The following is a 20,888-nucleotide window of genomic DNA, read 5'->3' on the forward strand; positions in this document are numbered from 1 at the left end:
ACCACCTCAGTCTTATTTTGTTTATAACACAAAAAATAAAAAAAAAGCAGACAATTTTGAAAAAAAAAAAAAAAAAAAACAATCACTTTCTGCTATAAAACATATCAAAAATCTAATATCTTAATAAATTTAGCTCAATATGTATTCTGCTGCATATTTTTGGTTTAAAAAAAAAAAAGTCTCAATAAGCGTATATTGATTGGTTTGAGCTAAAGCTATAGCGTCTATATATGGGATATATATACTGGAATTTTTATTTATTTTTATACTAGTAATGGCTACAGCATTGCTACAGCACTTTCCTACAACATGCTCTGTCTAGGAACATGTGCCTTCGGAATATATTGAGTGATCTATTGGTGACAACTCAAAATTTTTGATTTTTCCTCGCAGTTGTAGTCACCAGGACAGATAGACAATAAATCTCCCTAATATAGACACTGACAATAAAATTCCAACAGAAACGGTAACCCTTACCCACTCCATCCAGAAAGTATTGAAGCCAGAGACAGCCAGGAAACTAGCATTTTCAAGAAGGGAGCAATGGACACCTCCATATTTCAGTAAAGGTTATTTTAAAGAACTTTAATCAACCATGGATGATACTTCAGGCCTAAGCGCCCTCTCCAGTTAAAGGGGAACTTTATTGATAAAAATTGATATGGTTCTCCCCCCACAAATTGCTTCTACCTCTAACCGTCATGAGCTCTGCACCCCACACAGTCAGTCATTATAGGAAATATGTAGCACATGACGCATAAATACATTGTCCTCACAAAAACGTTATTGAAAGGCCTGTGCTGACCAGCTTTTGTTTGCTTCAGACGGGTTTAGTATTCTCATTAAGGTCTATGGGAATGCAAAACCCAATTGAAGTCAGAAGGAAGTCAACTGTATTGTAAAACACTCGTCTAATGAGCTCTAAATGATCTCAAATGCTTCTCAAATTGTGCACAAAGCCGGCTGACCCATTCTGTAAAGTGTTTTAGTCAACAACTGGGCCTATACTCTTTACGAATAAGCCCAAGTATTGCACGAAATTCCGCACAGTGGGAGGATCCAAACAGGGACCTTTTTTGACAATCTAGATCAGCCTCTCTTAACCTTTTTAATGTAGAGGAAACCTTGAAATAACTTTCAGTTTCCAGGGTACCCCTGCATATGGGGCTTTAGATTTGTGGCCAGTGGGAAGAGGACCCCCTTAGGTTCATAGCCAGTGGGAAGAGGACCCCCTTAGGTTCATAGCCAGTTGGAGGAAGGACCCCCTTAGATTGGTGGTCAGTGGAGGAAGGACCCCCTTAGATTGGTGGTCAGTGGAGGAAGGACCCCCTTAGATTGGTGGTCAGTGGAGGAAGGACCCCCTTAGATTGGTGGTCAGTGGAGAAAGGAACCCCTTAGATTGGTGGTCAGTGGAGAAAGGAACCCCTTAGATTGGTGGTCAGTGGAGAAAGGAACCCCTTAGATTGGTGGTCAGTGGAGAAAGGAACCCCTTAGATTGGTGGTCAGTGGAGAAAGGAACCCCTTAGATTGGTGGTCAGTGGGGGGAAGGACTCCCTTAGATTGGTGGTCAGTGGGGGGAAGGACTCCCTTAGATTGGTGGTCAGTGGGGGAAGGAAGGACCCCCTTAGATTGGTGGTCAGTGGGGGAAGGAAGGACCCCCTTAGATTGGTGGTCAGTGGGGGAAGGAAGGACCCCCTTAGATTGGTGGTCAGTGGGGGGAAGGACTCCCTTAGATTGGTGGTCAGTGGGGGGAAGGACTCCCTTAGATTGGTGGCGAGTGGGGGGGAAGAACACCCTTAGACTGGTGGCGAGTGGGGGGGGGAAGGACCCCCCTTAGACTGGTGGCGAGTGGGGGGAAGGACCCCCTTAGACTGGTGGCGAGTGGGGGGAAGGACCCCCTTAGACTGGTGGCGAGTGGGGGGAAGGACCCCCTTAGACTGGTGGTCAGTTCGAGATTGATCCCCTTAGATTGGTGATCAGTTGGAGAAGGACCCCCTTAGTTTGGTGGTCAGTGAGAAGGATCCCCTTAGACTGGTGGTCAGTGAAAAGAAGGACCCCTTTAGACTGGTGGTGAAATGGATACAGTGGTCATTGGGGAAAGGACCCCCTTAGATTGGTGGCCATTGGAAGAGGGTGGTCAATGGTTGAAATTGCTCATCTCTCAAGGGACCCACAGCTTACACTGTAGGAACCCTAAGACCCCTTTCACACTGAGGCACTTTACAGGTGCTACATCACTAAAAATAGTGCCTGCATAGCGCCTCTCCTGTCTCTCCAGTGTGAAAGCCCGAGGGCTGCTAGCAGCCGAAACCCCCCGCAAAAACTACGGTAACGCGCCCCTAAAAATAGCGGCGCTTTACCGCCGACTGCCCCAACGCCCCAGTGCGAAAGGGGTCTTAGGTTCCACCAAACCCTGGTAGAGGAAAGCGGATCTAGATCAATAAAGTTTTTGAGGATGCTGTATTTATGCAGTATATGGCTAATCTTTTCATATGATGAATAAAGTGCTATTATCTACTTCTCTTAATAGGCTTTACATGTTAAAAAAAAAAAAAAAGGTCAGCGTGATGTAAATAATCTTATGAACAGAAGTTAAACCATACTTAAAGCCAAAACTTTGCTTCTAGTAACAAAATAAAATATATACTGCTTCATTTTCAATTAGTGTCTACATGTTACTGAGTATTGAGTTCTATTTTTATGATGCAGAGAAGGAATTAATTGATGGTCAGTTTACCTGGAGAAGCCTTTTGACGCACTCTATGTGGTTATGTTTCACAGACAAGTGTAGAGCAGTGTGACCTGGGAAACAATAGAAGTAGAATTATTGTCATAGAAGAATACAATACATGATTTTAATGACAGCTCCAAACAACTACTGCAAGTTGCAGAAAAGGGGAAAGCCAAGAGTGTGTATGACATTCATCTCTGTGCCTAAATATGTGCCAAATCTGCCCGTGGGTGGAATATTTCTACAGTTCTTTACATGATTTAGATTTGTATGGCATGTGAAATGGCAATGTCACTATTTATATATCATTTGCAGCTAAGGTTTAAACTAATATACTTTACTGTTTTTTTAACTGCTGATAAAAACTGAAAAAACACAATAAATGTGTATAACATTGTGCACCTTTTATTATTTTAAGGCTTGCATGGGCATGCACAGGTGTTTTGTACATCTCCATGCAAGCAGTGCCATTGATGTCAATTAGGATGCCACGGCCGCACGGACACAGCCGCTGCCCACAATCTTACATACATGCGGGTGCACGGCCCCTAATGCAGGCAGTGCGTGTAAAGACCATGCACCCCCCACCGATGTCAAATTGGGAATAGTGGCTGTGACCATGCGCCTGCTGTGTCCCATCTGACATGAATAGGACTGCCCGCACCGGATGTAAGAAATGAAAAAAGATCGAATACATTTTATTTTTCTGAAAATACCGGTTGTTAAAACTGCCAGTGACTTCCTACTGCTTGATGCCAATGATCGTCCTTCTAGAGCAGTGATGGTGAACCTTGGCACCCCAGATGTTTTGGAACTACATTTTTTTTATTATGCTCATGCACTCTGCAGTGTAGTTGAGCATCATAGGAAATGTAGTTCCAAAACATCTGGGGTGCCAAGGTTCACCATCACTGTTCTAGAGCATTGCCAGCGTGTCTACGGCTTACCCTACTTTCTGATGCAAATGACCCCGGCAGTGGGCAGATGTGAATTGCAATGAAAGGAAGAGCTAGGGTCAAACAATTTTATCTGCCCCATCAGGTAGTTCTGATGGCGACACAGGCAGCTGATTGTCTAACGGGGCAAGTCATTTGGACTGTGTGCAATAATAAAGTGAGAGGCAGTGGCATGGGGCTGATCTGTGTAAAAATGTTTACACCTAGCCACGCACATAAAGGCTACTGTGCAAACAGTGTACATGACTGCATTATTCCTGTGCAGACATCTTAGTCTAGGAAGTTGATGTTGACACTGGATGATGTCAGAATGAAGATGGCTCCATAATTTTGGGGGGATGTGCGTGTAACACACACACCTGTATGTATTATACTTACATTTAGCATGCATACTTTCAACATGAGAAATACCTACTGGGATTGATTTACTGAACCCGCAGAATGCAAAATCTGGTGCTGCTCTGCATAGAAACCAAGCAGCTTCAAGTTTTTTTTTTTTTTTTTGTGAAAGCTTCATGGAACAAGCTGAAGTTAGAAGCTGATTGGCTACCATGTAGAGCTGCACCAGATTTTGCACCCTCCGGTTTTAGTAAATCAACCTCACCATATTATGTTAGGTCCTCTTCAATGTCTTGACAATAAACACAGCTGTCAAGTCAACCTAAGACCCCTTTCACACTGCGGGCGTTTTTCAGGCGCCACAGCGCTAAAAATAGCGCCCGAAAAAAGCGGCTCCATTCACTCCAATGTGAAAACCCGAGGGCTTTCACACTGGAGCGGTGCACTGGCCGGGCATCACAAAAAGTCCTGCCAGCAGCTTCTTTGGAGCGGTGAACTCACCGCTCCTCCACCGCTGCTCCCCGTTGAAATCAATGGGGCAGCGCTGTGATACCGGCGGCATTTTGAGGGCGGATTTAACCCCTGTCGGCCACTAGCAGGGGGGGTTAAAACTGCCCCCCCACCCCCTTAGCGGCCGAATAGCGCTGCTAAAACGACGGTAAAGCGTCATTAAAAAATAGTGCCGCTTTACCGCTGAGGTCCTAGGCGGCTCGGTGTGAAAGGGGTCTTAGGCCTGGTTCACACCTATGTGTTTTTTTGTGCTTTTTGCAGAAACGCATTACAGTCTGTTTAACATGGTTTCCTATGGGACACGATCACATCTATGCTTTTTGCAGCCGCTGTGTTTTTTAACTTTTTTTTAACCACTTTAACTCCCCCTGAGCAGGTCGTTTTTTGTTATGTGGCGCTGCGTTGCTTTAACTGACAATTGTGTGGTGGTGCGACGCTGTACCCAAATACAATTGGTGGTATTTGATCACCTTTGAAGTTTTTATTTTTTGCGCTATAAACAAAAACAAGACCGACAATTTTGAAAAAAATAAAATAAAATAATCTTTTTTACATTCTAAAAAAAAATATCGAATTTCTTCATAAATTTAGGCCAATATGTATTGTGCTACATATTTTTGGTTAAAAAAATCCCAATAAGCGTATATATTGATTGGTCTGTGCAAAAGTTAGAGAGTCTACAAACTATGGGATCTTTTTCTTTATTTTTTCTTTCTGTCGTTTATTTTTTACTAGTAATGGCGGCGGTCAGCGACTTATAACGGAACTACGATATTGTGGCAGACAAATCGGACATCTAACAGACACTTTATGGGGACCAGTGATACTGATAAAGTGATCAGTGCTAAAAATATATGCACCGTCATTGTACTAATGACACTGGCTGGGAAGGGGTTAACATCAGGGGCGATCAAAGGGTTAAATGTGTGCCTAGTGAGTGCTTGCTAACTTGCTGCTACTCCGGTTTCCTCCCACACTCCAAAGACATGCAGGCAGGTTAATTGGCTTCTGGCCGATGTGAATGTGTGATGTACAGGGATAGGGACAAGGATTGTAGACACTCACTCAGGTTGAAGTGGATGGACTGGTGTCTTTATTCAACCTTACTATGTAACTATGTGAGGGGGATTCGCTTAATGTGGGAAGGCAAAGATCCGTGTTCCTGTCTACCAGAAACACGGGGTCTCTGTCTTCCCTACTAACAGAACGGCGATCTGCCTTGTTTACCTGCCTGTCTCGCGAGCCGCTGATTGGCTCCCGCTGTATCCAACCACAGCAGGAGCGGGGTCAGCGGCGGTGCACACGCATACCTTACACCTGGAAGTGTCAGTAGTACGTGATCTGGCACAGAGGCCCGCCCTGTCACAGTATATGTGCGTGGGGCGATCGCTAAGCTGTTATATGCAAAATGGTGCGTTTTGGTTCAATAGACTTCAATGGAGATGCTGCAGAAAAGCATGCAGTGCGTTTTTGACATATTTGGCTTTTTTTTTTATCTGCCCAACAGCAAATTGGCCAAAAAATTAATAAAAAAATAAAAAAAAGCATAAAAACACAAAATGCATCAAAAACCGTGCATGCAAAAAAAAAAAAGCATTGCAGAAAGAGATTGAAAGCAAACTGCATAGGTGTGAATCACGCCTTGTAGTTACTGAGATGCCTAAATTATAAAGCCAGAGAGTCTAGTAATCCGTATGTATCAGTAGTTGAAGGGACCAGCCCAGATAATAGCCAATCCCCCAACATCTGCACAATACAGCATGGCACCTTGTGGCACCTCCATCATTCAGATATCTGAAACTCCAATAAAATGGGGGGTGAGAAGGTGAAGTGAGGGCCACACGCTAGTAAAACGCTACATTATTTAATGAAAAAGGAGACTTGATTTTATGTCTAAGTTTACAATTTAGAATTAAACAATGTCATTTTTATGATATTTTATACTTTAAAATGCAGATAAAACCCCTGGAAAGCCCCATTGGTACCATATGTAATGGATAATGTAAAAGCTCATAAACTGGAGGATATTAAGTCCTCTGTAGGGAGTCCAGGGCCACAAACACTGATATTTTCCACCTGCCCAGTTCCTGGCTGCCCCGATGCTTCGTGAGCATTCATATTTAAAGCTGTTAACTCTTAAAGTGATTGTAAAGGCAGAAGGTTTTTCTATCTTAATGCATTCTATGCCTTCTGTGTGCATTACCCCCCCAATACTTACCTGAGCCCTATCTAGATCCAGCGATGTTGCATGAGAGACTCGGCTGTCGGGGGCTCCCCTTGTGATTGGCTGAGACAGCAACACGGTGCCATTGGCTCCCGCTGCTGTCAAAGTCAGTGAGCCAAAGAGGAGAGAGAGGGGGCAGGGCTGGGCCACGACTCCGTGTCTGAATGGACACAGAGAGCTGCGACTCAGCTCGGGTGCCCCCATAGTAAGCAGCTTGCTGTGGGGGCACTCAATGGGTGGGAGGGGCCAGGAGCACCAAAGAGGGACCTGAGAAAAGGAGGATCTGGGCTGCTCTGTACAAAACCATTACACAGAGCAGGTAAGTATGACATGTTTGTTATTTTTAACGAAAAAACCCCCACAAGATTTAAGTCATTCATCATTTTAAGGCGGCCATAGATGGAATGAACTTTGTCTGATTCAGTAGGGACTGGCTAAACTTCGATTCTTTTTAGGGCAGGCTGGTTGTACAGAAGTTGATTTGACTTTCAATTTTCACTGCCTGCTTTAAGGTTTAGACTTGCAGCTGGGGGGCATTAAAAAAAACTTGCAGTTGAGCTGCATTTTTAGTGCTCCCCGGCCCCCCCTTAAAGTGATGGTAAAGTTATACTTACCTGCTCTGTTGTAGCCCAGATCCTTCTCTTCTCGTGTCCCTTTTCTGTGATACTGGCCCTGTCCTGTTGAGTGCCCCCACAGCAAGCAGCTTGCTATGGGGGCACCTGAGCTGAGTCCCATTCAGACACGGAGCTGCGGCCCGGCCCCGCCCCTATCTCCCCTGATTGGCAGACTGACTTTGATTGACAGCAGTGGGAGCCAATGGCGCCGCTGCTATGTCTCAGCCAATAAGGAGAGAGAGTCTCGGACTGCCGAGACACTCAAGGACATCGCTGGTTAGAAATGGGGCTCTGGTAAGAATTAAGGGGTGCTGTTGCATACAGAAGGCTTTTTATCTCAATGCATTATGATAAAAAAACCTTCTGACTTTACAACTCCTTTAGGCCCCTTTCACACTTGTGCGACCTGAAAGTTGCATGATTATGATGCGACTTGAAGCAATGCCTGTGTAATTTTGAGGTCTATAGACCTCCAGTCGCATCAAAGTCAGACCAAAGTAGTGCAGGGACTACTTTGAAGTCGCTGCGACTTGAAGTTGCACAGATATGAATGGTACTCATTGGAATTCATGGGGTACGACCTGTCAGTCCCAAGTCCCACAAGTGTGAAAGGGGCTTTGAGCTGCAGTAGCAGCAGACGGGGGTCTTCACATGCCATGGATGCAATGCTTTGTTTCACGCCCATATTGTACTTTAGTATATAAATCCAAAACTGGTTTAGAGGCACTCACGGGGTCTCGCAGAGGAGGAAGATCAAAAACAGCAGTGTTTTTATTGTCAACGTTTCGATGAAGCTCAGTCCATCTTTCTCAAGACATCAGGTATTATATTATCTATGTATAACATAGTAAGGATGTGTCAAAGGAAAAAAAATAAAAAATGTAGGTACCTATTTGAGCATCTACACATCCCCTGTGGAGTCACAGCTACAGCTCTTCAGCCGGTGTAACTAAACACTTTCACACTGGGGCGGTACGGGCGCCATCAGTAAAACAGCACTATTTTTAGTGCTGCTTTACCGTAGTTTTAGCTGCGCTATTTGGCCACTAGCGGGGTGGTTTTAAACCCCGCTAGCGTCCGAAAAAGGGTTAAAACCGTCCGCAAAAAGCTGCTGCAGCGGCGCTTTGCCGGCGGTATAGCCGCGCTGCCCATTGATTTCAATGGGCAGGAGCGGTGTATACAGCGCTCCAAAGATGCTGCTTGCAGATGAGTCCTGCAAGCGCACCGCTCCAGTGTGAAAGCCCTCGGGGCTGTCACATTGTAGACACAGCAGCGGCTGTTTCAGGGCGCATTGCAGGCGCTATTTTTAGCACTGTAGCACCTGAAAAGCGCACCAGTGTGAAAGTGGTCTAAAGGAGTATAAAAAGACATGTGGCCATTCATTGAAATTGTAAGAGAAGCAGGTTAACCGTAAGCTGCGTAGAGGGTTCTTTACTGTCAGAGCGGGAAGGATGGGGAATTCCCTGGGGTGGGGGGGGGCGAGAGGGGTGTTGTTTGGTTTACCGAGCGATGGGGGGATTGACTGACTCCCAGACCGACGGGGGGGGGGGGGGGGGGGTTTGTTTGCCGACCCCCCCCCCCCCCCAAATGGAGCACAAGCTGCCACTGGGTTGTAGAGTGTAAAAACTGGGCCTGGGGTGCCCAAAAGGCACAATTGCAGCATACAATATGCTGTCAGTAGGATGTCTAAATGAATGTCAAGTTGAAATAAGAGGCGGCTGGATGCTGTCTGTATTTAGGGCCATATACGCACAGGGACATATGCCTCATATACATTATTCCAGCATTCGGGGAATACTTCCCTCAATACATAGCGCTGGATTTACTAAAGGCAAATAGACTGTGCACTCTGCAAGTAGAGTTTAGTAATGAGCAGAAGCTTCAACATTGCAAAAGAATACCCAATCACATACAAGGAAAATAAAAAAATTGTATATTCTTTGCAAAGTGAAGCTTCTTCTCATCTACTAAGCTCAGGAGAAAGTGCACTTGCACAGTCTATTTGCCTTTAGTAAATCCACCCCCACGCCTCATATACAAGGCCCAACACCCAAAGTGACAGCCATTGTAATCACAGCTGATGCAATACATTTTACTTTTCAACTTTTTCCTTTTTTTCCTTTATTTAAGCAGAACTCGTTAAGTTGTACCTGCTAGATCCTGAGCAGAGACATCCGCCCCGTGCGTCAACATAACCTTGAGGCAGTCTGCATTCCCTTTGGTAGCAGCGAGGTGAAAGCTGAAAGGAAAAGGCACATTCATTTTACAATCACGTTCAGTAGCTGCCGTCCATATCTGTCAATTCTTTCAGGAATTTTAAGTACAGAACCTCATGACACAAGAATTCCTTCATATAATCTTTTTCTGGCACGAAAACAAATGCACTGAGTTGCCGGCTTAAACCACTTGTCTATGATGCGATGTTTATGCGCAAATTCACTTACCCGGATATTACAATCATTCTTTGAAGATCTTTACTAACTGATCAGATAAGAGTCAACTGAGGCAAATTTACCACCTACAGACTCAGCCCATTGGGTGCATGGCTCTTAAAACTCAATTTAACCACTTGCTTACTGGGCACCTAAACCCCCCTCCTGCCCAGCCCAATTTTCAGCTTTTAGCGCTGTCACACTTTGAACGACAATTGCGCGGTCACACAACACTGTACTCAAATTAAATTTTTATCATTTTTTTCCCCCATAAATAGAGCTTTCTTTTGGTGGTATTTGATAACCTCTGGATTTTTTATTTTTTGTTAAAAAAAAAAAAAAAGTTTTAGATTTTGTTAATAAATATTGCAAACAAAAATTTTTCCTCCTTCATTGATGTAGGCTGATGAGGTGGCACTGATGGGCACTAATAGGTGACACTGGTGGGCACAAACAGGTGGCACTGAAGGGCAGAAATAGGTGGCATTGATAGCTGGCACTGATGGGTGGCAGTGATGGGCACTGTTTGGCACTGGTAGGTGACACTGATAGGCAACACCGCTGGGTGGCACTGATTGGCACCACTAGTGGGCATTGATAGATGGCACTCGCACGCATTGATAGAAGGCACTGATTGCTGCCACTTATACACTGATTCATGGCACTGTGTGGGCACTGGAATTGCTGCATTGGGGGTATTGGTGGGCACAGATGAGGCGGCTGCGCCTCTTCCTCTTAGGGACCGATGTCCCTTGCACTGAGGCCGGTGTCAGCGTGAGGAGAAAAAAAATGATTGCCGATCTTCTGTTTACATCACATGATCAGCTGTCATTGCCTTCATTTTTGATATATGATGTCTGGTTACACATAACGCTGCACTTTTTTACCTTATTAGTAAAACTGAGAGACAGGGTTGGGGCACAGTGATCACAGCAAGTCACTTTCTGGGCAGCTCCTCTATTCAGAAAAAGTCTTGTATTATTTTCAAAGAATCCTAGATGTCGTTTGATTGGACAAGGGGGATATGGGCAGCAACAATTGTCAGTTTCGCCTCCAGAACTTCAGCGGTGACATCAGTGTCAGAAGCTACATGTAAATAACATTTTACAAGAAAGAAGCAGAAGCCACTATTGGGATATACATCACTAGATGGACCTCATTGATACCTAGATAATGCCATAAAGTTTTGCCCACACTTCAGCTTTAACTCTTATGCCTCGTACACGCGATCGAACTTTCCAACAACAAACCGTGGATTTTTGTTTGGTGGATGTTGGCTCCAACTTGTCTTGCATACACACAAATGTTGGCCAACAATTATGAACGTGGGAACATAGTGACGTATGACAAGCCGAGAAGAAGGAAGTTCAATAGCCAGTGCGGCTCCTTCTGCTTGATTCCGAGCATGCGTGAACTTTTGTGCGACAGACTTGTGTACACACGATTGGAAATTCCGACAAAGTTTTGTTGGCTGAAAATTTGAGAACCTGCTAGCCAACATTTGTTGGCGGAAAGTCCGCCAACAAATGTCCGATAGAGCATACACACGGTTGGACTTTCAGCCAACAAGCTCACATCCAACATTTGTTGTTGGAAAATCCGATCGCGTGTACGGGGCAATACAGTGGCTTTGATACAGGCCGTTTAATGATCATGGATACGATCCCTGCATTTTACTTCTGTCTAATATGCTTCAGAAATTAATGTACAAAGCACAAATTCCCCCATACACTAAGCTCACTAACATTGTGAAGATTATCTAGAACTTTCCGCCAAATAATCAGAATAGCAATTCCCCTAACTTTCCTGGCAGAGAGCTGCTTACTTGGATGCAGTTCATAGGTGATGGAAGATCTAGGGCCCCAGTTGTAGGTTTGCATTGTTCCTACAAATGTTCTTCAGCCTGTCGACTGCAAACTGGAGCAGAAGTGAAGCTGCTATAGCGTCATCCAACACGGGGCTGCACCTTTACATTTTCCGGATTATCCTCAAATATCCTTTGTTGTCATATTGTAAAGGGACATGTATCTTTCATCTCCATGGTAGATTCCAGTTTAACAAAATGCCACAAAATTGCTTTTAGGACCTTTTAAAAAAAATGTCCTGGAAGAAAATAGGAGTAGAGAAGCATTGGCTGTATTGTGGCAGGTGGCACCATTGTGTACTTGTATGGCTAGAAATCCCATAGATTCCTTCATACACACTAAACAGCGTGGATAGAGGAATCTCTCCTTCCAGCTACTGTATTCAGCACCCGCGGTTGTCTGAATGCCCCGACAGCGATTGTGTCTGATAGGATGCTGTCACTGTTCGTCTGACAATTTTCCTCCCGACTCTTTCAATTTTTCAGCTGAAGTTTGCGAAGCTGGTTGATGCCAACATGGCCACCTACAATTTAAATTTCAGCCAATTCAGCAGCAATCAGAGCAAATTCAAGCTACACTGTATTATCAAAAGTATTGGGGCGCCGGCAGGCCAGTCAAGTTCCTCCACCCCAATCTCACACATCTACGTCTTTATGGACCTTGCTTTGTGCACTGGTCCAAATCATTTGGTGGAGGGGGATTATGGTGTGGGGTTGTTTTTTAGGGGTTGGGCTTGGCCCCTTAGTTCCAGTGAAGGGAACTCTTAAGGGGTCAGTATATCAAGACATTTTGGACAATTTAATGCCCCAACTTTGTGGGAACAGTTTGGGGATGGCCCCTTCCTGTTCTAACATGACTGCGCACCAGGCCTTCTCAACCACATCGGTGCCTGACCTCACAAATGTGCTTCTGGAAGAATGGTCAAACATTCCCATAGACACACTCCTAAACCTTGTGGACAGCCTTCCCAAAAGAGTTGAAGCTGTTATAGCGGCAAAGGGTGGGCCAACTCCATATTGAACCCTACGGACTAAGACTGGGATGCCATAAAAGTTCATGTGCGTGTAAAGGCAGGCGGCCCAATACTTTTGGTAATATAGTGTATGTTTTGCCAGCTTTACAAATTTGAACCACATAAGCAGTTATTATGTGTCTCCTTTACTTCACAGCCACAGTGCTTCTTAATATATAGTGCTTCATCTGCTGTTGAGGCAGCCACCTTGGGCGCAATAGTAGAATTGAGTAGAATATCATACTACAGCCATCTAGACATGAGTTAAATAACCTAATAGTGTGTCTTTGAAGTGTGAGACAAAATAAAAGTACCCAGTGGAAACCCACACAAGCACCACACAGGCAGTGTCCTGACTGAAGCTCAAACCAAGGACCCCAGAGCTCCAAGGTTGAAGTGCTAACCCCTAAGCCACTTTGAATCAAAAGGCCACACATTGATCACAAAACTGTTTGTACAAATCCTTATTTAGTCAAACACACATGAAGAGTCGCACCTACCCTCGCTGATGCGTTTCACCCTTACAGGCGTAATTGTAGAGTGTAAAGTATAACTAAACCCAAAACTTTTTAAAATTTTAGATAAAGAGGGAGATTCACCCACCCTATTTGACCTGTTTATCTCTGACAACCAAAGAAAATCACACATATTGGGTTGTCACCAGAACAGTAAGAGAAAGGAAATCATTCAATAGGAGCACTAGTTCTGGTGACAACCAGGGTGTCCATCACTTTGGGGAGATTTCATTTCACGTTCTGTTTTGGTAATGGGACAGGAAGTGATGGGAAATCTCTTCAATGGGATACAGATAGCAAAAATAAAACTGACAGGGTTTATAACCCTCCTTTACACAATACAAAAATGAAGAAAAAGTTTTGCCTTAAGTTTTAGTTCTATTTGAAGGATGAACTGTGTCAGTGGGGGATTCCGTAGGCAGGAACACTCCATTTGTGTGTTCTGGCTGGATAAAGCGGTTTATGAAGCGCTACGTTATGAGTGTGTGGCCTTGTGTGTGGCCTGGCACCTGGTTTACCAGAGTTGGCTAAGAATTTACAGAGTTTGGAACAGTGCCTTGTTGTAGAGCTTGCACTAAGCCTGCGGGGTGTCAGGGCTGGGCTCAGCCCTTCCTTCTCTGAGCTGGCTGCTCAGCTGTCGGCTAATTGCCAACTCCTATCTCTCCACAGTTACTCAGCTGTTGATGATATCCTGCTCGTCAGTCCTGCCTACTTAATCTGTCCAGTCCAGAAGAGCGCTGCCTTCGCCTTGGTCAACATCACAGAAACTGAGACGCTCCCCTGCGATCCTGTTCAAGACTTTCTTTGCCGACATCCCTTCTGGCTCCAGATCCTACTTGCTGCTCCACTACATTGATCCATGACTTCTGGCTTGGCTGACTATCCAATCCGGTTACTGAACTTCGGCTATGTTTTGACTATGTTTGTTCTTTTTACTTTTATTACTAAACAAGTGTGATTTAACTGTGCTTCTGTTTCAGCCTGATTTCACAGTTTCTGACATGGGGTTGATTTACTAAAACTGGAAAGTGCTAAATCTGGTGCAGCTCTGCACAGAAACCAATCAGCTTCCAGGATTTTTGTCAAGGCTTAAATGAACAAACTGAAATTATAAGATGATTGGCTACCATGCACAGCTGCAGCATATTTTTCGCTCTCTAGTTCTAGTAAATCAACCCCACTGTGCTGTCTTTCATAATGAAAAACTGTTTTATCGTATTTATCAACATATAACACGCACAGTCGTATAACACGCACCTTCATTTTAGGAGGGACGTTTCAGGAAAAAAAACTTACATTTTAAATAAAGAACTTTGAAGCAAAATAAGAGTCAGTGCCCAGCAATGCAGCCTCACCATTGTCCATCAATGCAGCTTGATCAATGCCCATATGCAGCCTCACCATTGCCATGAATCCAGCCTGATTAATGCCCATCTGCAGCCTCACATCAGATTACTGCTGCCTCGGAGGGGGCAGGATTACATTTCAGGTTCAGATTACATACAGCAAGAATCTCCTATTTACTTGGCTGCCTCTTTAATACAAAGTCCCGCCTCCTGGACTGGCTTCTATGATAGACAGAACAGTGGTCCAATGCTGGCCCAGGAGACGGGACTTCCTATTACAGAGGCTACTGAGTGAACAGGAGATTCTCGCTGTATGTAATCTGATGGCGCTCGCTCCGCCCCCTCCCCATTCCCCCCCCCCACCAGGTGGCCCAAATTGCAGTATCGGCGTATAACACGCACACACTATTTGAATCCGATTTTCAGGGTGAAAAAGTGAATGTTATACGGCAATAAATACAGTAAATCAGACCCCATCCTCAGTGTCCTGACTTGTTCCACTTTCAGTCTCACTCAAGCCTTGGCCTAGAAAAGGAAGAATTCTGGAGATGGGAAGCATAAGGTAGACATACACTAGTAGAATTATGCTTGAAAATTTTCATTTCAAGAAAGTTCCATTTTCTAATGGCTAGTAGGGTCAAATCGACCTTCATTTTCTAGGTCACTGATGAGAAATCAAACAAATCTCTACCAATGAATGTGGTTTACGTTCAGCTATGACCATTAACTCCAAAATTTTATTTTAAGAGCAAATGTTTCTTGAAGTACTTTTCGAATGACAATTTGTCAAGTCATCGAACTTACTGAATATTTTTGTTCAACTGTTTGCTAGAAATTCCGCTAGTGTATGGCCAGCATTAGGCTCTTGACTTAACGGAGGGCTATAGGGAACAGCCATTATTTCTCTTCATTTATCCTTCCATTCATGAATCAGATATGCTGTCTTCTGGCAAAGCATGAGAAGTGTGCTGTCTAAAATCTCAGCGACAGGAAATGTGTAGACAATGAACAAACAGTTGGCTGTAGTTGGTTACAGCCACTTACGCAGTTTTCCCTTGCCTCTTCAGATGAAGGAATTTGTGGTTTGCACTGTGGTTTTGGAGGGCTTATCATGTGCTGTAAGAGACCTCCAAGAAGTGCTAAGATGTCGGAGGACAAAGGGTTTCGGTGTTTGAAAAGCTTTTTAGAATGAAGAGTGTTCCGGTTGCCCTACACATCGTTAGCTTCTAATCTTAAATTTGAAGACATTTTTTGGAAAAAATGAGCTGCCCTGACTTCACCTTATGCCGTTGACATGGCAATTTTCTAGGAATTCTACCAAATTTGTGATTAATACCACAAAAACGAAAGATTGTATCACGCCAACCATTAACGTTCTGTCAACCAACAGTTTGAAGTTTTATTTTAGGGATGTCGGTTGGTCGTCCTGATCCACCTGACCATTTTTTGGCCCGTCAGAAGGTTCCTAACCATTTGTAAATCCTGGATCCTCTGGAATGCTCTACCCCAATCTGTCCGACTTTCTCCTACTTTATCCACGATCCCTAAAATCTCATCTCTTCAGAGAAGCCCATCTGGCCCCCACCTAACAACTGTATAATAATCTTCTCCAACCGGCACATCCCCCACAGTTATCACCCCTTGTATCTCTTGACCTTCCCTCTTAGATTGTAAGCTCTAAAGGAGCAGGGCCCTCTGATTCCTAATGTATTAAATGGGTTGTATAGGTTTTATTATTTATTTTTTAAAAATAGCAAACATGTTATACTTACCTCCACTGTGCAGTTCGTTTTGCACAGAGTGGCCCCGATCCTGCTGTTCTGGGGTCCCACAGCGGCTGTCTCAGCTCCTCCCCGCTAAAGCTAACCCCCCTCTGGGAAGCTCTTTCCTGAGGGGGTTAGCTTACGGGTCATACAGTTGGTGCCCATAGACGTCAAGTGTATGACTCGGTCCCGCACCCCCCAGCGGCCGCGTCTTTGGATGTGATTGACAGCAGCACGAGCCAATGGCTGCACTGCTATCAATCTATCCAATCAACGGCCAGACTCAGTGGAGAAGAGGACGCCGGGGGACGTGCATAGCAGGTGACCGGGCTCAAGTAATAAAACGTGGGGGCTGGGGGGCCCATGGCCGCAAGGTGTTTTTTAGCCTTAATGCATAGGATGCATTAAAGTGAAAAAACATGAAACCTTTACAACCCCTTTAAAGTGTATTGTACTGTCTACCCTCAAGTTGTAAAGCGATGCATAAACTGTTGGCGCTATATAAATCCTATATAATAATAATAATTATTTCGGAGGCTTTGTAGCACCAGGCTGGCTGCACAATGAAGAAAGCAGAGTATTTAGTATACTAAATTTGCTGAGAGAGAGGGAAGGAGGAGAAGAAAAGAATAAGTGCACTAAACTATTTCCCGGACAAGTATGTGTTGAAATACTTTCACACCGATGGCTTAGCTGTACCCTAATCTGCATCAATGCATGGCTTCTTTACCTAATGATAGGTCTACATTTCAAGCCCACTAATTCCCGGTATTACATTCCTGTAATCTGGCCTATCCAGATACAGCGGCTCTCCTGCATCGACAGCCGTGTTATTGTAATTCATCGACCAAATGCCACGCATTCCACCCTAGCCTGTCGTAAATTTATCTGAAAGAATAATAATAACAAAGGCTCCATTGTCTATTAATAAAACTAATTTACGATAAAGGTGAGGCATAGTCCTGACCAATTGGTATTGCTGGCAATAAACACTTTGAAGTACAGTAAACCTAATCGCACAAAATAAAAAAAACTCAGGCCTTTTACCGTGCACACTGGAATGTGCTAAAATGTGCCATCAAAGGCAAAGTCATAGAAAGCGCTGATGTTCCCATCTGTGGGCTGCAGCAGGTCCACTGGTAATACCTGAGAAGACATGTATGATGTTTTGCATGTGTTTTCAATAGGAATGCACCGATATCATTTTTTATGAGCGAGTACGAGTACCGATGCTTTTCTCAAGTACTCAGTGATACCAATTACCAATCCCTATTTTTTTTGTATGTGGTGTGGTGCAATTTGAGCCCATACAAAATGAAAGGGCTCAAATTGCACTGCAAACAATCGCATGTGGTTTGAGCAGGAATGCATTGCGATTCCTGTCCGAATCACAGCCAGTTTCCTACACCGCTCCTGTGTGAGCCCAGGATGAAGTCACTATGACAAGCCAGGGCTCACACAGGAGCAGTGCAGGAAACCGCAAGTGATCCGGACAGGAATCGCACTGCATTCCTGCTCAGATCACATGAGATTCTTTGCAGTGCGATTTGAGCCTATTCATTTTGTATGGGCTCATATAGCAGCAAACAGCGCAAAAAAGTCATTGGTTTTAGGTATCAAAGCATTTGCACCAGTGTCGACCGGGCAATACCGGGCGCCACCCCCCTTAATCCTTGCGTCCGGCCCTTCATCTTCGTGCATGGCTTTAAATGGGGGTTTCTTTTTTTTTTTTCTTAAGCACATGATTAGAGACTGAGGCTCTAATTGGCTTCAAAAACCCACCCAGTTGTGCGACAACAGCGAATCAATATTTGCTATTGTCTTCCTGATTCTCTTCCCGGCCAATCTGGAAGCAGTTCCTTTGACCCAATTGGCCAGGGAGTCTGAGGACTTCCTGGCCAATCGAATCTCAGGACACATTTCCTGTTCGCCCAAGAGAAGAATCAATGGCCCGGCTCTTTATTTCCTCGGACTCCATAGGTAATGCCCTGATCACCACTGTCATATTCCCTTCTGTCTCTGGGAGGGGGGGGGGGGGTGGTTGTGTGTGTAATCGCTGTATTTCGGGTGTCTCCCATGGGGGGTGGTGGGGTTGGTGTTAGTTTGCTGCTTCCCCAATATATTAAGCGCTGGCCACCACTGATTTGCACAAGTACAAATGCAAACTGAAAAAAAAATAGTTTGGGCTTCGGATCCACAGTAGATTAGGTAATTTAAATATCTAATTCCACCCAATGCCATTAAAGCCTATGTAAAAACTCTGACATTAAACTTCTCCTATTTTCTCAGTGTTGATCTGCTAAATATACCATTAAAAGTGTTTTGTTATACCCGTTTATCCAGCCAGAAATCTTGTGAACTGATCACTTTTGTTCTCCGTGCTTCTGCACATTTAGCATTGTTCTCTGCTATCTTTGTGGATCACCCCCCACCGTTATAGAGAAGAGAGGGAGGTGCTATGTAGTCCTAACACATGCCCTGTGCTAGGGTGACAACACTGCTCAGTACGATTGCCACTCTATGACAGGAAGTGAGTTAATCACAGGATTACCAGGTTAAAATGAAGGGTTGAAAAAAAAAAGTGTCAAAAAAGAAAACCAATGCCGCCACCACATCTAAGGACCCGTAAGCTGCATTACTATCAGTTTTTTGTTCGTGGGTGTAGATCCGATTTAACTCTAGTATGCAATGTTTCAGTCAACAGAAGAAGAAGTGTGTCCCGCTATGATCGGCATTAGCCTGGGGTGAAATTCTTGTTTCTACACTTCCAAAGAACACTTGAGAGATGTAATAACATTTATAGAAGCCTCCTCTGCTTGGCTGTTCCCTTGTACGCTGCCCAATGCTCTAGTAGTGCTAAAGTGTTACTTGGGAAGACATGAATTACATTCTTCTGGCTCCATTCCCGTAGTCACTGAAGATGTGTCAGTCATCATCCTGTCTAATGACTCATAGAATGGCCTGTCCATGTATTGTCTGCTGCCGGGCCAAGGTGGACATCTTGTCTATAGTCCTATCACACACATTCCTGGAAACAAGGCTCATCAGTAATGCGTGCTGCAGCAATTACCAGCTGGATACCGGAAACACCAAGTCAATGTCACATTGTGATGGTGGACAGCTGACACCACATATCAGATCTGACTTCATGGAAGCCTAGAGCTGGTCATACACTGGTAGAACTTAGTTGGAAAGTCCTAGTTTCCACGTTCCTTGGATTTTCTAATTGTCAGTAGGGTCAAATCGATATCAGTTTTGAACTGCAGTGACAGAAAAGTTTGAAGAAACAGGATGAAAATATTTTTCTCGAAAGAGCGACTCTCTAACCGTAGAAGTGTTTTTTGTTTGGGAAGGTCCATTCAGTACTGATGAGAATTTTTATACAAATGTTATTACCAGGGCCGTCTTTAATATTGATTGGATCCTGGGCAAAACTTTTCTTGCCCCCCCCCCCCCCCATGCAGTTTTGCTCTCCACCTGCTCTGAGACATACAATAAATAGCAGCTAGACTCAAAATCAGTTTACTGAATCAGATCAGGCAGCTATTGCGATTGGTTGCCAGAGGTTACAGTGTATCATTACCGCTCACTGACTGGTTGCTAGAGGTTATAGCACACATTACAGCTCACTGATTAGTTGCTACAGGTTAAAGCACATGATTTCTGCTTGTTGAGATTACTGTACAGTAATACTGCTCACCGATTCTTTGCTAGAGGTTACAGCACATCATCTCCTCACTCCAGGGGTCATGCTATACATATGGATGCCGCCTTTATTTACATATGTATGCAGCTATTTACATATGAATGCTGGTTATTTACATGTAAACACAGGGTCTGCAGGTGAGTCATCTGTACACAATAGGGCAGAGCTGGGCAGCATTAGTAGCAACACTTCACACTGAGATATCAGGACACAGCAAGAGACAAGGAAATTTAAACTGGGATAGTTGGCAAGTATGAGGCAGCTGCTTTGGGCCTCACAACAATGACAGGGCCCAGGGCAGCTGCCCCTTTTGCCCTGCCTTAAAAACGGCCCTGGTTATTACAGATTTTTCTATAAATGTTTGTTCGAAAATCTACTAGTCCGAAAATTTGTACAAAAATTCTTTTCGCTTTTAAAATTCCATTTTGAAACAATTGGACTTTACAAAACGAAAACTTCATTCACTGCCGAAAATTTGTTCATTTAAGAAAAAATTTCCATTCTACTCCTTTGAATTTTCTTGTCACTGTGGTCAAAAACGAAATCTGACCAGACATGGATGAATTGAAATTTAGCCGGTTTAGCAGTTACTGACCGCATTTCGATCCATTTATGGAAAGGCTGGTTCTGATTGACTTCTGTACAACCAGCCTGTTGAAAAATGTTCACGAAATCAGTGTCGTTGGGCACAGTCAGTGGTGCTGATGGGTGTATTCTGAAGGTGGGATCTCTCCTCGCAGTCAGAATACAATAGCATAGTGGAAGGGATTTTCCCATCCATCTTGAAGGTGTGGATGGGGGAATCAATTTATTTTCTTTTGTTCAACCCGCTGGGTCTGAAAAGTGGGCAGTAGACTTAGGCCCATAGGCGTGTG

The 20,888-nt window shown here is 44.2% G+C and overlaps 1 protein-coding gene across 2 annotated transcripts in view; it reads right to left on the minus strand.

Moving 5' to 3' along the window:
* RAI14 (retinoic acid induced 14) overlaps positions 1–20,888 on the minus strand; it is a 254,013-nt gene that overhangs the window by 83,998 nt on the left and 149,127 nt on the right. For both annotated transcript variants that reach the window (XM_077462880.1, XM_077462879.1), the window contains exons 4-5: positions 9,525–9,613; positions 2,738–2,802 (exon numbers count right to left, since the gene is read on the minus strand). In XM_077462880.1, coding sequence (XP_077319006.1) covers positions 2,738–2,802; positions 9,525–9,613 — 154 coding nt within the window. The remainder of the gene's footprint in view (positions 1–2,737; positions 2,803–9,524; positions 9,614–20,888) is intronic.

Source organism: Lithobates pipiens, unplaced genomic scaffold (assembly GCF_037356315.1).
Source record: "Lithobates pipiens isolate NorthernLeopardFrog02 unplaced genomic scaffold, aLitPip1_a1.2 Scaffold_3, whole genome shotgun sequence".
NCBI classification, from domain to species: domain Eukaryota; kingdom Metazoa; phylum Chordata; class Amphibia; order Anura; family Ranidae; genus Lithobates; species Lithobates pipiens.